At 41.2% G+C, this 25,560-nt stretch overlaps 1 protein-coding gene across 7 annotated transcripts in view; it reads left to right on the top strand.

Annotated features, from left to right (window-relative positions):
- Positions 1-7,315: 7,315 nt before the first annotated feature.
- The window catches only part of KCNC1 (potassium voltage-gated channel subfamily C member 1), a 134,519-nt gene continuing 116,274 nt past the window's right edge, over positions 7,316-25,560 (top strand). For 5 of the 7 annotated variants that reach the window (XM_054199066.1, XM_054199069.1, XM_054199068.1 and 2 more), the window contains exon 1: positions 7,331-7,900. In XM_054199066.1, coding sequence (XP_054055041.1) covers positions 7,331-7,900 — 570 coding nt within the window. Of the gene's footprint in view, positions 7,901-25,560 lie in introns of all 7 variants that reach the window. The other 2 variants (XM_054199071.1, XM_054199072.1) reach the window with 1 other exon arrangement.

The raw sequence follows: 25,560 nt of genomic DNA on the forward strand, positions 1-25,560 counted from the left end.
CGCACCTGCAAATTGCTTGAGACTTTAAAAACGTAGTGACAGCATTAGTAGAGTTTTGTTTTCAGAAAAAGCTGACTAGGCCAGTCTCAGAAAGTCAAGGACCTTTTAGGACTGTGCCAAACAAATCATCTAATAAAATAAAGCCAAACCACTAGCCATTTCTGAAACTCCAGTTATAGTACATGGTAAGAGTTAAATAGTTCAGATATATGTGCACTCATTTACTCTTTTAGAAATGTAGATTTAGAGCCTTCAGGATGACTGCACTCAGCTCATAGTAACACATATTTAGCAGCTTTCATAACCATGTTTTTTCGTATGTGTTGACATGAATCTTCCAATTGTGTAAGTTGAGTTTTCCTTGTCACCAGCTGCTTGTTTTTCTGGATGACACCTAGGTCAGCACAAAGACGACAAGAGGCAAATCTATACCCTTCCTATAACTCCACGTTGTAACAAAGAGCACATTCGCCAAGCCGTATGCCTAATTTCAGTTACTTAAAGTAGATTTTGCTGTGATTTAACACTGTGATTTCTGGAGGAACTATTATTTCTGTTTGGGGGAATGCCTCATCAAAGACAAATCCTGACAGTTCTACTACAGCCTTGACTAAAGTACGTCTGGAAACCCACATTGTTTCAGATCAATATATGTGCTCCGAGAGAAGCACAGTGCCTGACCCAGTCCAGCTACGTGCTGGATTCGAGCAGGTGCTGTGTGTAAGACAGACAACTCCAGAGCTGTTTGCAGTGCTTACTGCTCCTCTTGCCAGGAAGGAACGATCATCTCTTTCCCTACAGGAAACACAGTTTGGAAACCTCCCTAGTCCTTTATCAAGCATCAGAACACTCCTTCCACTCGTGTGCACCATCCCAGTCATCTTATTTACTCAGTTCCATCTCCCATACGTTTTCAGGAAAACCAAATGAATTCACATGGGAGTTTCTCTTACTTAATGGAATAAGTAAAGACCAATTATGATCTCTAAAATATCACAATATTACTTCCATTTTTTTCCAGAGCAACTTCCATTTATCTCACAGTTTGATATGCATTTGTGCAACACTGATGTTTCTACACCAGCACTCTTTCTGAAGCATCCTAAAGCTATTTCCAAAACAAAAAGAACCTTCACTCATAATCAAACACAGCCCAGTATCAATGGATGGAGAAAAAAACACAACCCAGCAGGCAGAGTGTAGCAAAAGCTTCTCAGCTCACAGCAAAGCCATGTAACAGTTGAAGAGCATGGATGAAAACAAAGCACATACTCAAGCAAAACTTAGATAATTAAGAAAAAAAGATCTCGCTAGACAAAAGTACAGGAACGAGCATTCAATCATTACTTCTGCTGCTCTGGCTACTCTCATTAAAAGCAGTATGACTTCTTTGAATCAGGCTTTGGGCTACACAGCTCTTCAGACATGCAGTACCTCTATGACTCCCTCAGTCAACATCAAGCACCAACCAGCTATTTTCTCCTCCATTCTCATTCTTTCCATGGAAGGCTTTTGTCCAACTATTGACAGTTCAAAGGGGTAAATCTAACCTTTCAGAAAAGTAATATCATCTATGTAATTGCAGCTTGCTTTGTTTTTAAATAAGTTTCAAGGACAAAGTGAGTACATTGCATGCTGTAGTGCATCACAGATTTCCATTTGAAGACCTGAAACCAAATGATTTACAAGGATCAATATCAACAGATAGAGCAACTCACAGCATGATGCATTCTAAAACTGATAAATAACTGCATTGAAATACTGTTGAGTTGTCATGAATTTAATACAAGAGAGCACAGACTGAGTTATAGCATTCAAGCATTGCAAAACTGGTGTTCCAGCACTGGCTGCCTTTTTTTTTTTTTTGAGATTATAACCTTTATAAATAAATCTCTCTCTCTCAGCTTCCTCCAGCTTTAAAACATTTTGAATGTGCTCTCCAGTTGTATTCAGAGTTGCACACAAAGTCACAGTTCTCTCAACATATCTTTTCCCTTTTTATATTGTTGAGTTTGTTAGAATTGGTCAACAAGTTTTTAATAATAACCATTTTGTTTGAATATAATCTGGCTGATGAACTCAGACTAGGTAGGCTTAAATTTCAGGAGTGAGTGCTTTGTTAGCTGTCACCATTCTCACTATCCTTGCTAGGAACTTCAGTGAATGAAGAGGCTAAAGAGGTGTGCAGAATGCGATACTCTTGTACTAGCAAAGCACCAAAGCATAAAGCAAAGCTTCCCTATGCGCTCTCTGTGCCTATACAACACACTGTGATTTTGATCTGTCAAACCAGCATCTTCCATACGTGGTAAAATGTCTTCATAAAAAAAATCAAAACAAATAAATAAAAGTTAAAATTGCACTCTAAAGTTATAAGTTACCAGCTTGACGAATATTAGGGAATATATGCTCAGTCGCCCCCCACATTGAGAAGAAAGCTCCTTTGGAGTTACATTAGAAATCACTGCAGTCCTCAGCTAAAGTGGTAAGTAGAGAGCAGGGGGGATAACAAATGAATAGCATGTAAACCCACAAGCTAAATTTTTCTTTGTAGACAAAATTTAGACTTCTGTCTGAAAGACAACCTACCTTTCATTCTATATTATTACCCTAGGGATGCTGAAACATAGGGCAACAAAGGTGATCCCAGGACACCAGATACAGAGGTGAAAGAAGGACTTACTCTTCCTGTGTCATCAGAACACAAAGGACAGTAGGGTGACCTGCCACAAGTGATAAAATTAGTAAGGGGACTCACTCTCTTTTTCTGCTACACAGTAGTTTACAAACTAAAATAGATCTATGGCTTAAAGCTATTCTTCCACTGTCACCATTAAAAATGTTGATTTAGAAGAACAGCTAAGGTCATAAGAAGACCCAATGACTTTAACAGGACTGCTTAAAGCACATATAATACACTCTCCTGCGTAGGAGCTGTGTAACTCTGGCTACTGAGAATGCCCTCAAAAGGGAGGCCTTTAGAAGGGCCTTTCTAAACTCTACAGCTTATTTGTCCCTACTTGTGCGAGGTTTTGGTCAGGCCAAGCTCAGGATAGATGATCATCAAAATCTCTTGCCAGTTGTGAGAATCAGCTTAGGAAACAAAATGTAATTCCCATGTTTGGGAACAACAAAATGTAATTCCCAATGTTTGAATCCTTTTTCAAACAGACTGTGAACTATTGGAATAACCTACCACCTCCATGCCTCCCACAGAGTTCTCCCAGCACTATTAAAGTTGGTTTAGTTCTTTTCAACAAGCAAAACTTAGTAAGGTAATTACTAAGTAAGGTACTTACTAATTTAACTTAAAACAAGAGATATTCCAGAAAAACTAGATAATTCCTGGACATACACATCCCCTTTCACATTAAGTCCCCCCTGCCTAACTTCTCTTTCCAGTGGGAAGTGTGGAGGTGACTGCTCTCAGTTCGTTGACAAGGGACCTAAACTTTCAATCAATTCGTTCATCCTTTAACTCCACTGAAGTCAATGGAGTGACCAAATGCATGATCCTGCTTCTGCAAATTACTGTGTTGTCTCTTAAGGAAGTCTAAAGGCATAGGGGAGACACACAGCTGTTTTGAAACCAAAAAGGCTGAATATGGATCTGTCTAACTGGCAAATTCATTCATATGTTCATCTCATGTACACAGGGGATTACAGAATCTCATTATAGTGTTGGAAGTCTTTGTAGAGTGAGGGGAGAGCCTTCAGCATCCCAGCACCTGAAGATGGAAGCTTCTAGTTTGAGATATCAAGTCTGCATAAGCAGTTATTCTGCATCCAGAAGGAATCTTTAAAGATGTCAAATATAAATCAGAATAAAAAATAGTTATAATATTGTTATTTTTCAGTGAGACTAGGAGGGCAGAAGTGCCACTATACAGTTTGGGATTAACCAAACTTCCATGGAAATCTTCTGTCTGCAAATTAGATATTTGAAAATGATTTGGTTTGTTTTGTCTATCATAGTCCAAGCATTTCCAATTATGGATTTATTTATTTTTTAAATTAAACCAGAATTTTATATCACTATATGGCAGGCTTAAAGCAAAACTTTGCTGATATACAGCACCTTCTGGACTGACTTAAAATGTTCATTTTGTGTAAATCAAAATGATATCTGGTGACATCAACTATCACTAATTAAAACAATGTAAATTATGCTATAATCTACAACGCAAAGTGAAATCTTTGTGTCTTAACATGCAGTTCTTTTGTGCCACGATCCTTGTTTAATAAAGATATTGTTTTCTAATACTTTCCCTCTCAAACTTCAATATAAGCTTCAAACGTGATGTTATTTTCCGTTTTCCACATCCAAATAACGTATAAACTTCATTTACCAATTTATATTTTTAAGACAGCTTCCCACTTCAGCATCTATCTTGCTCCAGATCTCACAGCTCCCCCCTTCCTATCAATCTCTGATTTGAGTCCCTCTCACACATCTTTTGAAATATCCAACTCTTCCATGTCTACCAACGCTCCTTTATCAATTACCGCCTTAGCAACTTCAAAGAAACCTCACAGGTCACTTCAGTATGGCCTCCCCACCTGAGTCCATGAAAACTATCTTTAAACAAGCTTTCCGTTTTTTAAGATACACTTTCAGATGACTTCTAAGGTCCTGTACAACCCTCCTGCAGATGCCCAGATGAGAAGAGAAATTGAAGCGACCCAAGCTGCAAGATATCCCTTTTAGCCACACAGTCCTCTTAGATCTCAACACTGAAATTCCTAAAGAGGAATCACTGATGTAGGGTAAGGTAACATGGAAGACAGGAGCTAATGAGCTGGGCAAGAGCCTCTACAGTTGTGGACGTGACCAGAAGAACACAGTGGCCTAGGATTCACAGGTCCTTAAACCTTGTTCCTGGGTCCCCTACCTCCCTCAGCCTCTTTAACTCGCAGAAACTACCCTAACGGTGCTTTCCCATTGATCCCCAGATCTATTATTATCAAAAGTAGTGACTTACTATGATTACAAAATAATTGTCACCTTTATTATTTCTGTCAATGGGTCATCATCCTCTTTTTCTTTCTTAATGCCAGGCTTGGGTTCACAGACTTGCCCTCTTCTCCCTTTGTGGCAATACTTAAGGATTTTAGATAGCTTTTCTGTACTTGCAATTCTCACATTTCTCCCTCTGTCATCAACCTTTCTCCCTCTGTTCAATCTCAATGCTCAAGTGGCTGTCTGGCACCTCTTCCTGGAGATTTTGTCATCAGTTTATGCTAGCTGAAGTGCAGGGTTGCCTTGGTTTAGCCTCACTTTCCCTTTTGTCTTTCACCCTTTTCCCACAAGTCATGCACAAACAGCAGCCAGCTCCTGGGTCTTCCTTCAGCCTCTCCAGATTCAAGACCAATCTCTTATCATTTTCACAGGCAACTCTGCTGTTTAGGCCTCAACTATTGGACCACAGACTTAGAGCTCAACTATTGGAAAGCTCTCTTCTCTGCATCTCAAACATGCGCAATGCTCCTTTGCAACCCAAGGAAGCTGTGCATGGCCAAACACCTCCTCTCACAAGCCTGACCACACCACTCACTCCTTGGCAGCCCTCCACTTGTTCTTCACCTGCTGTTCCAGCACATCCAAATCTCTGTTCTCCTTCAAGGCTCAACCTAACTGCATTCCCCCAGTCTACCCTCTTCTGTTGGGCACTGTGTTGTCCCTACCACTTCTGCACTCCAGTAGCATTCCTCAACCACGTACCCTTCAATCGTATTCTATGTCTATTCTATGACTCTATATGTTTCTCCACCTCATCCACTCACCATGACACGACCTCACAGAGGTCATCCACGACAGTGAGCTTTCAAGGCTCCCTCATAGGCCCACTCCTCCTGAGATGCTGGCAGCAAATAAACCAAAATACGGCACATGTCTACATACTTCTGTTACTCCCCCTCCACACAACCATCTCCCTGCTTCCCTTCTTCAAGCTCCTCCTAGGGCACAAACTGTTCTTTTTGTAGATGTGAAACCTCCCTTTGCAAATTAATGAGAATAAAAAAGAATAAACACAAACCCAAATCACAGCCTCCTACCAACCCAGGCTTTAGAGAAGAACCAAGTGAACAGTAGAAAAATAGAAAAAAAGATGGAGAAATGAAGCAGGTGTGTGGGACCAGGTGAAGGCGTGATGCAACAGGAAATGCAAACCCCGGGCAGCCCTGCTCACGATGTGAGAATTTTATGTCTGAGGAGATCTTGAATTTTGCCTCTTTGCCCTTCAGTGAGTTCAGTCCACGAAGGACGGGAACAGCCGTGAATTACTTCAATAGCGCTGGAGAGGGTCACTCGGAGCCGAGTGCGGGGCAGCACCAGAAAACCCAACGGATCCTCAGTGCGACAGGCCGGTTACTCGGGACGTGAGCGGAGTGTGAGGGCGCTCTTCCTCCAGCCGGGGCTACCGGAGCAGGGAGCCCCGTCCCGGCGTCGGTTCGGAAGTACGGGGGGCGGCGGCGGGACCCGGGGACGGCGCCCTCGGGGCGCGGCCGGCGCTAGGACCCGGCGAGCGGCGGGGATGCGGGAGCAGCGCGCCTGCGCGGCGCTGTCCGGTGAGCGGGCGGGCTGCACCGAGCCGCCCGGCAGCGGCAGCGGCGGCGCCGGCAGCGGGACGAGCAGCGGCGGCGCCGCGGGTCCCCGCCGCCCGCACCGGCATCGCGCTCGACCCGGCCCGGCCCGGCCCGGCCGCAGGGGCAGGGGCGGCGGCGGCGCGGCGGGAGGGCGGTGCGCGGCGCTGTCCCTTCAGCACCGGCGGGAGGGGCGGGGGCGCAGCCCCGCTGGACCCCCCCGGGCGCTGCAGCCCGCCCCGGCGCCCACCTCCGCCTCCTGCCCGGCACCCCGCAGCCCCCGCCCGGAGCACCTGTGGGCAGCGCCGGCGCTGCGATTTTTCTCCCCCCTCTTTTTTTTTTTCTCCCCCCCCCCCCCCCCTTTTTTTTTTTTTTTGTGCTTTTGGCCACGTCCAACCAGGGAAGGGCCCTCCCCCTCCGGCACGTCCCCGCACCCGGCACCGCAGCGCCCGCGCTCCCGGAGCATGGCCCCCCCTGCCCCTGCCCCTCCGCCGCGGCTGCAGCTACCACGGCCCCCGAGCGTCTGACTTCAGACGAAGGCGGTGCAGCGCCGGGAGACACCGGCACCGGCTTCCCCTCGGAGCGGCCCCCGGGGAGCAGAGCTGGCCGGGGCCCTTCGCCCCCCGCGGGCCTGCATCGGGGCTCGGATTAGGCACCGACTGCCGCCGAGCAGCCGTCCCCTTATGGGCTTGCTGCCTGCCGTGCTTGCTTGGATGAGTCTGCGACATGCCTAATAAGAGACGAGATGGGCCAGGGCGACGAGAGCGACCGCATTGTGATCAACGTGGGAGGGACTAGGCACCAGACTTACCGCAGCACCCTACGCACCCTGCCCGGCACTCGGCTGGCCTGGATCGCCGAACCCGATGCCCACAGCCACTTCGACTATGACCCTCGCACGGATGAGTTTTTCTTTGACCGGCACCCGGGCGTCTTTGCCCACATCCTGAATTACTACCGCACTGGCAAGCTGCACTGCCCCGCGGACGTGTGTGGGCCCCTGTATGAGGAGGAGCTGGCCTTCTGGGGCATCGATGAGACCGATGTGGAGCCCTGCTGTTGGATGACCTACCGGCAGCATCGCGACGCCGAAGAGGCTCTGGACAGCTTTGGTGGGGCACCCCTGGATAGCAGTGCTGAGGACGGAGACATAGATGGCACCGGAGACTCTGGTGATGGTGAAGAAGAGCTGGAGATGACAAAACGCCTAGCACTTAGTGACTCCCCAGATGGCAGGTCTGGGGGCTTCTGGAGACGGTGGCAGCCCCGCATCTGGGCACTCTTTGAGGATCCCTACTCCTCCAGATATGCAAGGGTAAGCTATGCAATCAGCACCTTCATCAAAACACTCGAACCTCCCTTCAGTCCCACTTCCTCCCAGCATCATCAGGGTTATCTCCTCTGTCAGCGCAGAGCAGCCATCCATGTGTGTAGCCATACAAAATTCATGCATAGGCTATGAGGACATAACCCATGCTCTCAAGCAGGCCCCATGCATGGGCCACGAGTGGACACCAAGGCATGAGCTCATGTACTCATATGTGGGCTTCCAGAGACCCTTATTCTCTAAAAACCCACAGCCTGGGGCAAGCTCCCATTCACGGGCCAGGGAGATCTCCATTATACCAGGTAATTTCCTTCAATGCACAGATTTTTACAGTCAGTCATCCCCCACTAAAGAGAGACACCTTGTCCATCCCTCTTATGAGCTAACGGCTCTCTCCCCTTTACAAGATGGAAAAAGGATCACGGGAGCAGGCAGTCCCTGGGAGGCCAGGGGATTTAGAGAGTTTCTCAGCCTGGACTGGAAAGGGACTCTGTTCCTTTCTCTTTTCTCATACGTACCATGTTAAATATTTATGATCATGCTTTTCTGAGAATGGGTAATTCAGTTCCTCACTTACCTCCTTACTCTGTCTTTTCCCTTGAGGTAAATGCAAAGTATTAATCAGAGAAGAGGGTTCATTCATGTGGAAGGGACACTGTGGTTGACAGGTTTCTTGCCTGGCTACTGACGGGCAACTCCTCCTCTCCTGGTGCCTGCGGTTGTTTTGGAAAGGGAATGCACACGGGTGCAGTTCACAGCATAGCTGTGGATAAAGATGGTCTTAAACAGTCACGCAACTCCTCTAAGAAGGCACCTTTCATGGTGTCACATATGAGGATAATTACATTAATTAGGGCCTGATTCTGCTCCTGAAGTCAAAAGTAAAGAAAACATTTCCTTCAGGAGCAGCATCAGGATTAGCCCCCAAGATACCCATATTGATAAACAGGAAAACAGATGAAGGATAGTGCCTTCACAAAGAAATTGGTTTGGATAGCTTCTACTCCTCCCTTAAATGTACCTTTGTTACAGCCAAATTGCTGCCAGCCTTCGTTAGGGATGAGTGGTGCTTTGGTGTGGGAGGATGATCAGTGTTTCTGACGAGGATCAAAGAAGCGAGATCAGATTAGGGAGCAAATTGAATGGATGGAGGAAAGAGAAGTGGAAATGCAGGGAGCAGGGACAGGGAAGCTGGTCATGTATGAATGGGTGGTGGAACAGCAGCTGCTGGAGACTTTTGATCTGAGCAGAGAGTTCCAGCAAGGAGCCACCAGGTCTGACTGAATGAATTGGGAAAGCTGGAGCAGAGCCTGGAGTTATATCTTGGTGCATTTCTAAAGATTCTTTTTTGCATACCCTTTGGAGATTTCCCTCCTGAACAAAGAAGTTAATATTTTAAATGAATTCCTTTAAACAGCATGGAGGATAAAGGAATAATAAAATATTTACCATGAGATGAAAGGATGATGCTGTTGAATTGCAGCTTTCAAATCACTTATTTCTGCCAAGGGAACATGGAAACGGAGAGGGAAGGCTGGAGGGTATCCTTCAAAAGGCTTAGTTAGCTTCCTTTAATCAAGCCCAACATTAGCAGGCGTTGATTTGAATAGCAGATCTCTCTGGTGCCCAGGAATCTGTTGGTGAAACACATTTCAAGTCAAAGCAGTGTGCTTGTCCAAGACTTTGTGGAATGGTCCAAAAGCCAAATGGATAATGCTGTCCCGATGAAAAGGATACAAACAGAGGCTAAAACACCCCTTTGCTTGGAAGCATTATGATACTTTAGGTCAGAGGACAAAATTTATAACCAATATTAAGAGTCCTTGTGATGTACAAGCTGTAGGATATAAACTCCATTTTCTAATTCTCTACGGGTATTTTCATTTAGGAATAGGCATTTATATAGTGATTTGGTGGTTTTGGGGTTTTTTTTTTGCACTGGATGTTATACCATTTATTCACAATTATGTATGCATACCTGGTAGAATTCAACCCCTGATTTACCTCTAACTTGTTCTTTCCTTAAAGGATTGTTATACTAGAGAAATATGAATTCTGGGCAAAGTTGAAGTGTATACTGAATATTTCATGGGTTAAATATGATTCTTTAACTTGTATCTATGGAGATGTAGGCCACAGGCATTAATATTTTGCATGAAGGAAGATGGCTTTCATCATCAACACATGCACACACTGTCCATTAAGAAGACATTATAAGAGACTTAACATTTTCTAATAAAAGCCGTATGTTATGGTTATGGATGTAAAAGGAGATGGGAGTTTGATTTATGCTCCTGTAACCTAACACAGACATTGCAAAAAGACCTTAAACTCACAATAGCTAATTTACAGTAAAATAATTGATAGCATCATTAACAAGTGAACGGTATATTAGAGCAATCATTAGCAAAGTACAGTCAGGCAACAAATCCACTGTTACCTCACCTTTCATTGTGTTTGCTACTTTCAATTGCAAACTGTATTTCAGTCATGCAAAAATCTAAATTCACATTGCCATTTTGTTGAAAAAATACATCACAAAAATTTGTCATCCTGATTGGATGTGGGACTTCTACTAATGGTGGTTATTATATACGTTTGGTGTTTACATATGGCACCAAAATGTCTGTCAAAATAACACCTTAATATAAACATCAGTTTACATAACCATCATACTGTTACACTGGGGCAAGTAAAAGCAATACAGTATATGAATTTTAAGATAAAATGAAAACCTGCATATCTGAATAAAGCAAGATTTCTCTGGACTAATTCAGTGAATGTTTAGTAACTGTCTACGGAAAACTCAGCATTTACTCAAATCTAGCCATTCTTGGAGCATTTTGATGGACACTGCTTACAAATACAAGTACATTTGACTGTTTTGCTTCACCAGCACCTAACTCATACTAAATTACATCTGTTCTCATTGTAGACGGCCAGGGGAGACTGGAAGAGCATTTGTGTATGTCAAGCAAAATCAGCTAACTCTGCAAATTTTGTCTATTTCTAAACTTACTTCGAATAAAGCATAAGCTCCCAGTCACTAATCGTTTGTCTTCAGGTGCAACATAGTCAACTGTTTCTTGTTAAAACAATAGTGCCTGCATTTAATTAAATTCTAGTTTTCTAAACACTAATGTCTTAAATAAGGTAGTTCTTTCTAAAAATATTAAATACTTCTAAAAATTGCATTGTCTTCTAAATTTGTAATAAGAAAAGGTATCTTGTTTCAAATCATATATTACCTTAGACACCTACCTTAATAAGATAAATGGATGTCGCACTTCTCCATAACTTAAAGAATCCACATTTGGATAACGGAGGCAAAGTCTGGTACCTGGAGGCCTGAACAGAGTAATAGATAAGGTGATGGAAAAGATCAGATTTACAGAGATACTGGGGGCATAGGCAGACAGACAGGTGGATTTTCAGAAGCATCTGATCAGGCAGCTAAATATCACTGCATGTCAATGGATATTGTGCACCTCAATTGGTGAGACATTTCTTTAAAGCTTATTAGAACTGTCTTTTTTGCATGGTCGGGCAACTTTGTAAATTTATTTTTCATAAGCAGACACAAAGGGGGAAACAGAGTCACACAGAAAGCTACACAGATACACTAAAGCAGCATATCTCATATTGTAATAGAGTTCCCGCCTTCTGCACTCATTAGACTTCACAGGCCCTTCAGTACACAAATGTGTGAAAAATATTTTCCTAGCATCTTGTCTCCTTTATATTTATGTCTGGTCATGCTGTTCTTACACTAGCGAAACTCCCACTGACTTCCTGGGGAGCTTAGCCTGCAGGTATCTAACATCTTTGCTCCCTTCCCTCTTGTTTTCCCCAGCAGGATAAGGTTGTGTTTGTGTTAATTCACAGTCATTAGGTTTGTCAGTGCTTGGGAACCAGGAGCTTTCAGCTGAGATTCTGCGCTAGTGCTCACATTCAAATTGGACAGTTAAGCTTCATTAGTGAACCCTCAGGAAAGCTTTTGTAGTCCTTCCAAATAAATATTTTTACTGTTTTAAAATAAAAGCTACTTGGGATCCTATGGAAAGTCCTCAATAGCTTGACTTGCCATCCTGGCATATGCTATACAGTTCTCATCTGAAAGAGGAAAGGCTTATGGCAAAACTCTCACTCACCCTTCCCTCGTGTTCTCCCTTCACATTCTGCAGAAGGATCTGCTTTCCTCAGTGGGTGATTTTTGAAGGACAAGTTTCCGACACTGAGAAGGAGACAGGAAAAAGGATAGTTGGGAAGAGATGAGGAAAAATGTATTCCCCAGGGATTTCTTCCAGCTGTCTTTTGTACACTCCAGAGCATTTCAACCTTGTTGTGTTCATTTAAACTGATTTTTCTCTATATAAACTACATCACGTAGGTACGAGAAAGCTTATGGGATTTGAGTTCCTGAATAACCATAGTGTCTTGGGTTATAGAGAGACTATAGAGTCTGGGGTGATTTCTGCTCATCCTTTACCCTGGCCCAGTACAGCTAAACTCAGAAATTGGGGAAGTATCAGGGGGTGGGAATGGATACTCATCGCCTTGCACAAGGGGAACTTATTCTGCAGCTGTCTGATGCAGGACATGTTTCGCACAGGAGCACTCCACAGACAGTGCTCCGGGGGGTCCCGCCAAGCATGAGCAGACAGGGAGAGAAAGGAGGAGAGCTGCCCCCCACGCTTTCCCCTTCCCACAGGCATCCCATCTCCCCAGAGAGAGATTTCATCAAAGGGGCCCTGATGGAGTTGCCCTTCCACCTTGGGCCTTTCTGCAAGGTCTCCCCTGCAGAGACATATCTAATCCTGCACTGAATCTTGCTGCAGTAATTCTCACCATATACTTTGACAATTAACGAGACAGCCTAATTTTAACTGCACGCTGCATTACAGCTCTGGAAAAATGAGAATCTTTCCACATTAAATGAAGTTTCCCCTGCACTTGTAGTATAATGGAATTACAGACAGACATCTATTAACGACCATTCTGTCATTCATTATTAATATAGTTCCTAAAATCCCATTTTATTCCTATTTTCTTCCATCAAAGGACATGTTACTGCAAATCCTTATATAACCCATTAGTAAGCATGGTATAGTCTTCTCTGCATCCTGTCCAAAGAAGCCTTTGCAATGCCAGCTAGAAAGTGTTCACCGCTCACGTGAAGTCCCATGTTCAGTCCCTATTGAGTTAGCCAAGGTGGGAGCAGGCACGCTCATAAATAACTCCTGGGAATTGTCCCTCTAACTTCAGAAGTAATACATTTTAAAACCATCACCAAAAAAAAGATCATAGCAGCTGTGCAGGATCATGACTTCATTGGTCTGAGTTGTTCAGAAACACATAGGAAGATATGATGTCGGCCCAAAACATCTCACAATCTCTTTGAAGTCACAACCTCAGAGGGAGATGAGAGGGATGATGTTATCCATCTGAAAAATCTATGGCTGGCTAGTACAGACTTAGCAGTTTTAATTCAAGGAAGGTTTTTTAAATCCATTTGCCTATTTCCAATTTTATTTCTATTATTCTAAAACCTTAAAAAAGAACAGCATCTGTTGCCATTTTATTTTTTTAAATCTTACTTAATTTTAATGTTTCTAGGTTACAAAATTTACTTGATTTAGCCAAGGCTGTGATTGTATGGATCATACCATCATATGCATACACATATATATGTCTTCCTATCACTACCACCTCCTACGATGATGAGTGGGATTTCCATATGAGGAAGGACTTCTAAATTAAACCGTCCCGAAATACTTCTGAAAATGTAACCTTGGTGCCACTGAAATCGATATGAATTTAGTGACTGGTTTTGGTATGATATTTGGCCCCTTCTCTCTTTAATTCATCCCTATGTGCCTTCAATTATTTTCTTTGCCCTTCTCCTGACATTTGCTATTTTGGCTTTGGTTAGGAAAAAGAGGCAACAAAATACTGGTATCCTCTGTTCGTATATCATGAGACAAAGGATGACAAGATCTATGGATCAATTATAATATTTCTATTTTAGAACTGCTCACAAAAATGTGATATATTGGACTACACCTAGGAAAACTATTTTTCCATCTTGTTTTTCCTTCTGCAGTGCAGCCTAGTATTCATCGGTATTCGTCTTTCTTATTTTTAAAAATAAGTGACTGATCTGTGTTTATTTATGGTAATACTTTAGTAAAGTCTATACATATTGCTTTTCTTTTAACATAAGGAGAGATTTTAGCAAATCAGCAACAGAGGGCTCAGCCTTACTGTTAACTGAAATTCAGTGCCAAAATTACCACCAACTTCAAAGATAGAAATGATTTTTCCTGCAGTGTTGTTCAGGATAACAAATTAATTGCAGCATACTGCTTTTTTAATAGATACATTGCATATTCCCATTCCGAAGCACTGAAGCGCAATAGATCTTAGCAATTTATTAGGAACATACATATTCAAATATATATTTTCATAATTGTTTAAAGACATGAGCATCTTGAGCACATTGCATCAAAACATAGAGCTCTAATACTGACAAAGGTCTTCATGATTGTACTGGCATTTTTTACTGCAAAGGGCTATAGAATACATCCCCACTCAAACCACATGACTTCAATTAATGTTCAACCAAGTCGTAGCCAAGCGCTGTATTTCATAATAAAAAGGACAAGCAGGGGTATTCAGATTGAAAAATTGGGCCCTAATTGATAATCAAGTGCGTAATTCTTTCTCATGCAAATACAGATGGCAAAACTGAGTTTCCATTTTGTATAGGCTTGATTTTATGAAATTTCAGTGCATTTTGGGGGGATAAGACTAATAGAACAGCCATTTTGAGATCTTTGCAATTGTATTACAATGAGCTTCTCACTTACTATATGCTGAATTTGATCTGAGGAAAGAACAGTATTAGAAGGCTGACTTGGCTTTCTCTACCGAATATTGCATTACATAAATATGTGATTCACTCCAAATGGTACACAGGAGTGTTAGGATCGGATGAAATCAGAGAAATCTATGAATCCATGGAGAACCACCCCCTCCACCCGAAATATAAACCGAATGCTGTCATTTCTGGAATAATTTTTACATCTCTCTCCTGTGCTCAGTAAGGACCCAGATTTTGCTGTCTTCACTCCTACTCTTGTAGTGATAGCTTACTCCAGGAATATCCCTGTTTCCTTCGGGCTGAGAACAAGGTACTACCCCACACGGGTAAAGGTGAAAGGACGTAGCCCTAATTGCTTTTCATTTTTTCAGATATGATTTATAAGATACAATGGGGGCTCTAATAAATCATGCTATAAAAATTATGAATAAATCTCAGTCCAAGGCTTTTTGCAGTGATTGCTTATGATGTAAGACCCTTTAATGACAGTAAGTTAAAATTGCATTGTAATGGCCCTTTGTAAATGCAATAAATCTCCGATTTCAGTGCACTGCAGACAGCCAGTGATGTGTGTGCTGCACACGAGCTACCAACACAGGCACACGCTGCTGGCACACACTTACGTAATTTTGTTGATAGTTCAGGAGCAGCGGCACATCTTAGCACTGCTAGATTTACTTTGGGAAAATGTTCGGTCAAGACCACTGTAGTGTTGTGACCACATGAAACGGTTTAAAATATCCCACTTGCTGTTTACTTGAAAAGCTGGGAAAGGATGTCCCTTTTAAGAATTAGTAAAATGGATTATCTTGTTTTAAATAACAAAGGCAAAAGCTGTTCCTACCGAGTCTTATAATTTCTCAGAAACAAATATGAGTTAAACCAGGCATTTTAACTGCACAACCAAACTGAATCCATCTATTTTCCTGAACTTCCTGGATCACCTACTCAGCATTCACAAAAAAAAATTAAAAATGTGCACAGAAATACACCAACAGAATAATAGCTCTTTGTTTCAACTGCAGCAGAATCCCTATTCCTGCCCACTTTGGTCCTCCGAAAACACATTTAAAACATTATCTGCATTTCCTTATTCAAATACAGAAAGATCTGGTCAGTTCAGGTCCCTTATTATTTGACAGGCATCAGAAATGCAGCTACAGATTTCACTTTGAAAATTCATTCCAATAAGCACGTTCTGTTTTTCAGTTTGGATTCTTGCAGTCTTCATTATGCTGGATCAATTGACAGGTATAGGCGGTGGAGGCCAGCTTTGTGATTTACCCAGCTATTAATTAAATGAAAACCTTCCATCAGAATGCTTCTAATTTGACAACAGACTTCAAAAATAGGGAGAAAGCCCTAAAAATGCTGAGCACCTACAACCTCCAGCGGAAGGGAGGTCATGTCTTATAGGAGAAAAGGACATGGGCAAGGAGTTAAGAGACTGTCAGCAAAATCCCACCCCACCTCATAGGGCCACTGCCACAGCTACCACTGATTTTAGTGGGATCCAGCCAGAGACCCATGCAGACCTATTTCAGGAAAAATGTTTCAGGACAAGGACAATTGTGTAATTGCCACAATACTCAATGCAAAAGGGCTTGCCTTCACGGCAGCCTCTGATCTCTACTCTAAAAACATGACAACATCCTATCAGCCACATCATGCTATTCCTGTTTCTTTTTTTAGCATGGATCTCCCCATTGCTTATAGTGTGGAGTTTTGCAAGAAATCTAGTGACAGTACGTCTTAGCACTTCTCGGGAATGTGTCCCGCATACTGCGGAACTGATTTTAACTCAGGCTTTTTCAGTAAAGCGCTTTGTAAGGACAAACCAAGAACAACCTATGCTAGCTCAACCAATACCAAACTGAGTCAGTTGCTGGGGGTGGTGGTGGGGAGTGTTTGGTTTTCTTTTTTTGGGGCGGCAGCAGATCAGCTTGTATCTGAATTTTGCTTAAGCAATATTGAAATTTAGCATTCAGCTGATAGGAGTTTCAGTGTTTATCCTACCAAGAAGTCCCAAAGGTGCCAGTGATTTTATTAAAAGACCTAATGTAAATTTCAAAACCGTATAGATTACTCGAAATGTTAGTTATGTCTAAGCAGCAGGAAATCAATAGTGCAAAAGTGCATTCACTGTTTTGGAGAACCTGCTCCTCTAAGAAAAGAAGCTCATTTTACCTTGTAAGTGTCAGTGACGTGAACTAAAGGCAAATGAAAAGTTTGAAATTCAATAGCAATTCTATAGTGTCTTCAACTGCAAACCACAAATTTATCTTCATGTATATACTGCCATCACCTACAGCACTTCCTCCCAAAACTGCGCACTTACTGTCCTCAAAGGATGTCTTGGCTAGGACAGCAGGGTAAGCCTTTGTTCTTATTATGTGATCTTTAACGTTCATTCAGAACAGTCCACACATGTCCGCAGGAATATACACAGATCTGCATGGTCTGAATTTACTAGAAAGAAAAAAAAAAACACCAACCTAAAATAAACGCCAAAACCTGAGATTTGGACAGATGATTGCAAGCAACTGAATTAAAGCAGCTCGTCAAGCGAGCATTTCTTAGCACATCTGACTAAAGTCATTATTTGTGCACCCTACTTGCTTGCATATGTTAGCTCTGAAGAATCCGCTCAGGGATTTCAGCTAGTATCTACAGCATGCCAGTAGTATGAAGGCAGGCCATATTTGTATAGCTCAGCACCTGAAAATTTGCAATGGCACAAGCTCACAAACAGCATGTTATATTAGCTCATTAAGCCACGTCATTTGGATATGCGTCAGCCCTGCTCATTTTCTATGCATTTTACTCCGTGTGGAATCATACAAGACATTTAATCTTACTACGTCATATTCAAAATAGGAAAACAACTTTTCTCAGGTTACTTGCTTTGCTTTATTTTGTCTCTCCCTTACTATGTGTTTATTTCAGTAACTAGCACAATAAGGTTATAATCTCTGTTTACACCTCTAAATTCTATTGCCATAAAACCAGCAAGTTAACAGTAAGCATCTCTGGGAAGAATTTACACTATACCCAGATGCAGTGTTTCCCAAACCAACCTGGACTGGAGCAGAAGACCACCCAAAGCTATGATTCTTCAAAACGTGTGGTATGAGCTGTGCCAGCTAGTGCAAAGACAGCAGGGTTGGGCACCTACCATCTCTCTCCATCACTCCAGCGTCATGGAAATCTAGTGGTTAGTTCCTACATCTTCACTTCTGAGGCCAGAATCATGAAAGGATATAGCCATGGGAGTTCAAACTTACAATTCCCAAAACACTAACCTTGCAGATGTAATTTTTTTAAATGCGTATTAAAATTTCCCAGTGCTTACAGTATTGTCTCTGCCTGTGCCCAGAACTGCTTTAGTATTATTGGCAACTGCCTTATATCAAAGCCTTGTTAATGCCCCTAATTTTTCTTCACTAACAGGCACGGACTTTTAAATATGCTTGCCGAATACAGACCGAATATAAGCTGTTTTCAAAAACATGCTCAAATGAAAACAGGAGATATTAGTACTGTGAAACAGTTCCCCGGATGCAATAATCCAGTGGCTACATTTTTTTGCTTCAACTGTGAAATTTCAGGTTTAAATATCCTCCTTGAACTGCAGGATTTCAAATTTTCATCCATCTCTGCTCAAGGGACTTCCCAACTTCAGACAGCTGCATAACCCAGGCAGTTAGTGAAGTTGATCCAGTTTGCACGGAATAAGGAATTCACAAACTAATATACTGGGTATGTGGCAAAGCAGCATTTCCCAGTAATGTTCCTGTGTGGTAATTCTGGGCTACTGGTAATGCAGCAAGATTAAGGGCAGAAAACAGATATATGCAGTGACATTGTCAGAGACAGCACAACTTCAGCATGTGACAATGCTTGTTTTTTATTTTCAATCACTCACTAGTTCGAAGCTGATTCCTGTTAGGAAATAACCGAATGTTGTCATCATGCGGTTGACCTGCAGGATGACCCAGGTGCAATGATTTAGTGATCTCTGTGCAGCCCCTATGGAGGAGGAATGTACAAAACACACAAAAAAGTATGAGATGATACACAGTAGTAGAGGATACAGAGAAGTAGAACTTTTTCACCCCAAAGTCTGAGCAGTTCTGCCACACTGGAAAGCGAGCTCCAAGTCAATGTAAGGACACATCACATAATTTGTTTTGAAAAGACCTACATTTCCCAGGGCTATCAATCTGTCACCTTTCAGTCATGCCATGTAAATATAGCATTCTTAAAATCTTTGAAGATTGCCTTTTCATCAATATTTTAACATAAACATTCTTTTAATTTAAATGGAAATTGATCACTTACATTTTATTACTTCTTAATATTTCAAAGTGCATTATAACCATTAAAGGAAAGTGATCTGAATTAAACTATTGCCAGGATAAATTTGACTTGGAAAAGCATTAGAACAAATCTTTGCAAGATTAAGGCCTTTTACAGCATGTATGCTTTAGCTCTGGCATTAAGAACCAACACAGAAGTGATCAATAAACATTCTAGGTATTACATTCACTGCCTTTATGGTACATGTAATACTAGTTCAAAATCTTAGTGGAAACTGTGAAGGGTATATTGTTAAATATCCCTCTCTACTGTAATTTACCTTACATATAGGAGTCTTGCCAGGGACTCTAATGAAGCAGAGGCAGTTTTGCAGTTCTACCATCTGTTGTCAGATCTACTCCTGCTGTAACCGAAACACAATTGTATTAGAATTTAGAAGTGACAAATATTGAAAAAAATATTTTCTTTCATTGTTTAAATAGCTTTGCTGTGCAGCCTAAAGAACAAAACTTTTGGACAATGATAGAGTAATGATAGAGTTGTTCTGCATAACTACAACACAACAAAGAGGTATAAATAAGAAATCATGTTATATTCCACAGCCTTCAGATTTTAATTCAGGGTAACACATTCTATTTTTATATCCTGCAGAAGAAAAAAAGATCAACAAAAAACCCCTTTAAAATATAAATAGCATTGCAAATTTTAAAAATGCTACATCTATGCTATCTAATATAGGACCATAGCATCAAATTGCAGAGTACTCAGGAACTGAATCCTCCTATCCCTCTTTCCATCCTAAGGAAGGACCTGCAGGGTAAAAATTGCAAAGAACACTACAGTTTAGCTTCACTTATGTGCAATGGACTAAAAATGAATACTTAATATTTATATGAATCATTGTCAGTGTCAAGTAAAATGAGGCTTATAAAAATAGAACCAAATCAGGGAATGAGTTTTAAGACTCAGTGGGTAAATGCTTCTTTACGTACGGTATTATTTATAGGTATTTTTCTAATCTGTTCTGTCATCTTGTCTCTTAAATTATTAGAAAGGGAGAAAGGAGGGACTACGGCAAATGTAGAGGAAAGAGGAGTCTTACTGGGAAGTGTGGCAGGAATATGTGCAAAAGCCAGGAAGTTTGGAGCTGTGTTCCTAGACCTCTTGTTCTTTGTATGTTCTACATGAAAACCATTCCAGCCTATTTTGTAATTAAATATGTACATTTTTTTAACTACTGTCTTGCAACAAGAAGAATAGTGTTTTCAAGACACTGTGTTTGGCATCCAAAAGGCCCACTACTGCATCTGAAAACATGCTGAAAACAAGGTAATCACAAGCAGGTTTTTAGACACTGGGATAACTGCCATGTCAATGGGCTTGCTAAGCCTTGGAGACCCTGCAGTAGCAAAATTCCTCCTTAGATATAAATGTTGATCTCACAAAGGAGGTTGCAACAGGAATTTCAGCACCAGAGCCTGATTTTCATAGCTCCCCTTGAAGTCAATGACAGTTGCAGATTATCTCCTTAGGCTGATCCCCAAAGGTTCTTAAGCTAGGCATTGAAAACTTTTAAAAATGTCGGTTGTGATAGCTTTGTGCATCTATTTATCATCATCTGATAAGAAGACTGAAATAAGATATCTCAGATAAGGAGATATCTCCTTGAATCATGAAGATTCTGTGAGTCATAACTATTTATGAAAATCCTTTAAAAAACTTCTACAAAAAGGACAAGAAATAAACAAAATATCGTTAGAATTTAAGCAATTATTCAATATTGAAGTGCAAAATATCCAAGACAACAAGTTTTTCCTGCTCTTGACTTCAGCATCAAGGTCTAATTCAGACCAGCGAGAAATTTCATCTAATCTCTTTTTATCCTGATTGTCCTAAATCTATTGTGGAAGTAAGATGTACATGTTTACAGGTATTTTAATTACAGGAATTGTGGTAAATTTAAGCAGAGATCCTAGACATGAATGTTAGGAACAACAGCTCTTTTTTTTTTTTTTTTTTTTTGCCACAAGGATATCTGACTACATTGTTCATCCCAATAGCCAACAGGTTTCATTTAGCAATGCCAGTCTAACATGTAATTTCCACTTACGGTAGCTATGGGCACATCGTTAATTGTAGTAACTGCAAAACTTCTAGTAGAAACCCCTTTCTGTGGCATCCCTTGCTCCTCGCTTTGACAGCTTTAGGAAAAGAACAACAACAACAAAAAAGACATTTTTACTATGAGCTTGTACATGACCGTCCAGATACAGCAGTAGTTTGGTCTAAAGATCTTCCTACAAGAGCTGTAATGTACACAGATGGCAAAGGGCTCAGAAATACATTCAGAAAGGTGCAGTAGACAATTTACGTGTGGGAACTACCTTCACAAGTCCTGTACCATGTTTATTGAGAGACCAGAAGCTGTATTTTGAGAGGCATATCAATAAAGATTTGGATACAAATGGAAAAAAATACATTCTCATTCACTACCTGCACTGCATATGATACTAGCTGTAATCAGGAAAAATTTCAAGACGACACGAAGCTATCAAGCTGCATAATTCCTGCTAGTGCTCGCTGCAAGTGCTCACCGCAGTCCTGCTATTAAAATGCCCACAGGCCACAAAAACACTCTTAGGCCAACTCACTAGCCCAAATTACCAATTCTTCTAGGTAACAAAACTCACCACAGGCTTGCAGCTTAGGGTAGAATACATTTTTTTCTTAAAATACACCTACCTTCATCAAAATGCTACGTAGTCATTCATGGTTTTGAATCTCCCTTTATGCTGTGGCAGCGATTTTATTTTTTAAACACACACATAGAAAAAGATGAGCCAAAAGTAAAGTCACTATGCATGTCTCCAGCCCCTCTTTAACATTTATTCCACAGCTTTATTTGTCTTTCAAATCTTGCTACTCATGAGGGTTGCGAGGGAGGGAAAAGGTTGATGAATTTTTTTGGGTTTGTGTTTTTGGAAACTTTGCAGATGATGTTTAGGAAGCCTTCTCACAATACACAGATTTTTTGGCTAAGAAACAGGTTTTGGCATATCAACAGTATTATATGTATTCTGCAGTTTCAGATCTAGAGCTGGTCAAATAAATGTAGATACATTTTCTTTTTGGCAAGAAAAGATGGTTTTTTCTCCCATTTCCCCCCCTCCTCTCAAAGAAGGTTTATTCAAATTTTCTCGCTTTTCACCGTAAGAAAAATACCAAAGTTTTTTCCCCCCAGTATTAGTTTTCTTTGTCCCCTCACAGTTAATAAAAAAGTGAAAAAGTAAAATGGTAGGCAGAAAGAAAGAACAAACCAGCAAAGTTTAAGACAGAATGACTGAAAGATAAAAATAAAAGAATTCTCTGCACAAAATTTTGTTAAAATCTTTTCATAAGGAAAAAGCCTTGCCAGTTTTAAGTCTGCAGGACAAATACGACAAATTTTGTTGAATGTTTTCAAGGGAAAAAGAATCGCTTTTTTCCAAATTGCTTTTCTAATTTCCAGTGAGTTATTTACAAATACACATCATCTGCTTGTAGTCCTTTAGCCTGTTTGAAGTGGGGGTTTATTGTTTATTTGTTTTTAAATCAGTTGAGAATAAAAACAGGTTTCCATGTAGATCAGGAAAATACAGGCTTGCTCACGAATTTTTCTTCAAATGGTTCTCAGCCTGGCTCTGTGTTTCTCTAGTCCTTTCTGGACACGAAAGTACTCTTCCTTTTTAGAAGGATCAGCATCATCTTGTCCTTCTGATTGTTCCTCTTTCACCCAGAGGCTGTGGTACCAATTCTTTTTTTTAAACAACATTTTACTTGTTGTTGGATAACTGATCTCTTGCTCACAGAGCATGGGATGCTATGCAGTGGAGGAACTGCAGTCATCATCAGACATTAGGAGGACACTCTTGAAGTGGAACTACAGAAAATAGTGGTTCCAATGTAAGCAATGAGAAGGAAAATGCCTGGAGTAGGGTGTACCAACTGTAAATAGCAGACGGGAGGAGGCTTCAGAATTAGAACAAATCACTGCGGGGAGAAGGAAGCCTCACCCTTCAATGTTCACTAGACATTGAAGAACAAACAGTGTTGGGACCCTGGAAAGGGAATGTAGGATGACAAATCACCAGCCCACTAGTGGAGAAACAAGACTGTCAAGAGCTTGAAATCTCAGTCTGTGGCAACTTACAGCAAATCCTTTTCCAGCAAGGTGAGAACAACCTAATCAGAATAATTCAAATGAGTTAGCAATATGCCAGTACATTCTGCGTGTGCCGCAAGCAAGAAAGCAGCCCTCACAAGAGCCCAGGAAGAAGGGAATTTGCAGTAATAAATTTTGTGGTCAGAAGAGCACATTTTGCTGTTGTGAGCTTGCCAAAGAATAAAAAAAAGGGTTAGGCTCCACAGTGAAAAGCCTCATGTATTATCACCAGTGCTAGCACTGGAGAAGCCTTTGCTGTAAGGACATTTGAGGATTTTGGACGGCATGTTCTGATGCACTCAGTTTTTTCTGTGGCCTGTGAAGGTCAAACACCTTAACGGCTGGCACAAGAGCTTGTCAGGGGAAAAAAAAAAAAAGAAAAAAAAGAAAGAAAAAAAAAAGGCCAACTTAATCTCTTTAAGAGCTCTAGGGCAGAGACTTCCATGTTCCAATGTAGCCAAACCAGCTTTGCTTCTTAGCAGTCCTGCACAAGAATTATGGCCTTCACCACACGCACAAACTCCTTTCAGCTGTGATCCAAGACTAAAAGGGATTTCAAGAGAAAACAACAACTGGCCTAATAAATATATAGGGCACTTGTGGAAGTGCGAGGGAGCCACATGCTCTTCTCTGTCAGATTAAAAGATGCCATGCAAGTTTCCACAGCTGTCCCCGTAGGTATTATTCTGGGGGTGATTCTCATTGTGCATTAAATCCCTGGGACAATTAGCACCCCTTCGCCCTTGTTTGATGACATCAATTGAGAAAAAAAAAAGTCTAGAATAAATGGGCAATCTTTAATTGAGAATATATGCTGTCTAATATATTCTGTTCACTGAGGACTCCAATATGAATATACATTTAAGATTCAGTAGCAATACAGTGATGGAGCTGATGCAACAAGGAGAGATGAGGTATCAGACAGAAGTGGTATGATCTTGTGTAGGAAGCACGGGAATGCACCAACTCTTGAGCTGACTTCAAATGTGACCTCTGGCAAATCGCAGCTTCCTGATAGTGATTTACATCTACAATCAGGATAATAGAATATTATTTATGCACTTCTTCTAGGTAATTAATCTCTGTGGAGATTAATTAACGTTTGCCCAGTAATGTGGAAATAAATTGGGGATGCTGGATGAATTTCCAGTATCGTGTTTGCTTTAAGCAGGTGAAGTGAGGACAGCTTTTTGACACAGAAAGAACTAAAGTTGTTCTCAAAATAAATCAGAGGCATCAGAAGGCAATCTTATCTTTGCTTCATTCTGATTATTCAGCATTCCTCAATAAGATTGACAGGAAATGAGAAGGCAAAGCTTTTGTGAGTCAAGGATGTAAAATTTAGGAACATTTAATACTGTATCTACAAAAACCTTTCTAAACAACAGTTAAAAAACGCAGAAGAATCTTTTTGCTGTTTCAGATGAAAAATTAACACAAGACACACCCAGTAGAACATGCATAACACATTACTGACAGATCTACTGAATAATTTTTAATTAAATAATGACAAAGTTTAAAAATGAAATACATATATCCCTACATAGACATTTTAAAGCAAAATGTATAAAATTAAAGCACTAGCAGACTTAATCATACCCTACATTTTAACTGGCCCCAGTCTGCAGCAACCTCATAAGGCCAGAAAATAGTCTAAGTGAATTAACCCATCGTCTCCATAATCTGTGTATTCTGAATAGAGATTTCAAATTGAAGGAGCAAGTTACACATCAGCCCTGAAGTGGCAATAGAATGAACCCTTGATTTTTATCTTGGCTGTTGTCAGAAAACACATTGCCTTCCCTGAGCAGGCAGACTAAGTATGGGCTGAGAGCTGTGTCTAGCAAAGTGGGTCTCTTCCAAGAAGACCAACACCCTACAGAATAAGATGCCAGAGCAGATGCTGTATATGCTGAAGCCTGACATATGCTGAAGCTCCCTGAACAATCACAGAAAGGCACAAACTGTGAGTAGCCACCTTTTCCTCATCTGGGTTGGCTTTAGCTCCAGGATCATCTTTGTATTATGAGACCTCTGACACAAAGGCATGAGACAGATACTGAAGATAAACTATTCACTTTCTGAGGAAACATTCAGCCAGAAGTGGCAGAAGTATTGTTACAGACCAGGATGAGAGGCAAAGAAGTCAGAACAGACACGCAGAATGACACTTGGACCTCTTCTGTCACTGGCAGTTTGTTCGGACAGGGAGTAGCCTAGTTATTCCCCTGCAGACTTAAGGAG

This window comes from Rissa tridactyla, chromosome 4 (assembly GCF_028500815.1).
Source record: "Rissa tridactyla isolate bRisTri1 chromosome 4, bRisTri1.patW.cur.20221130, whole genome shotgun sequence".
Lineage (NCBI taxonomy): Eukaryota > Metazoa > Chordata > Aves > Charadriiformes > Laridae > Rissa > Rissa tridactyla.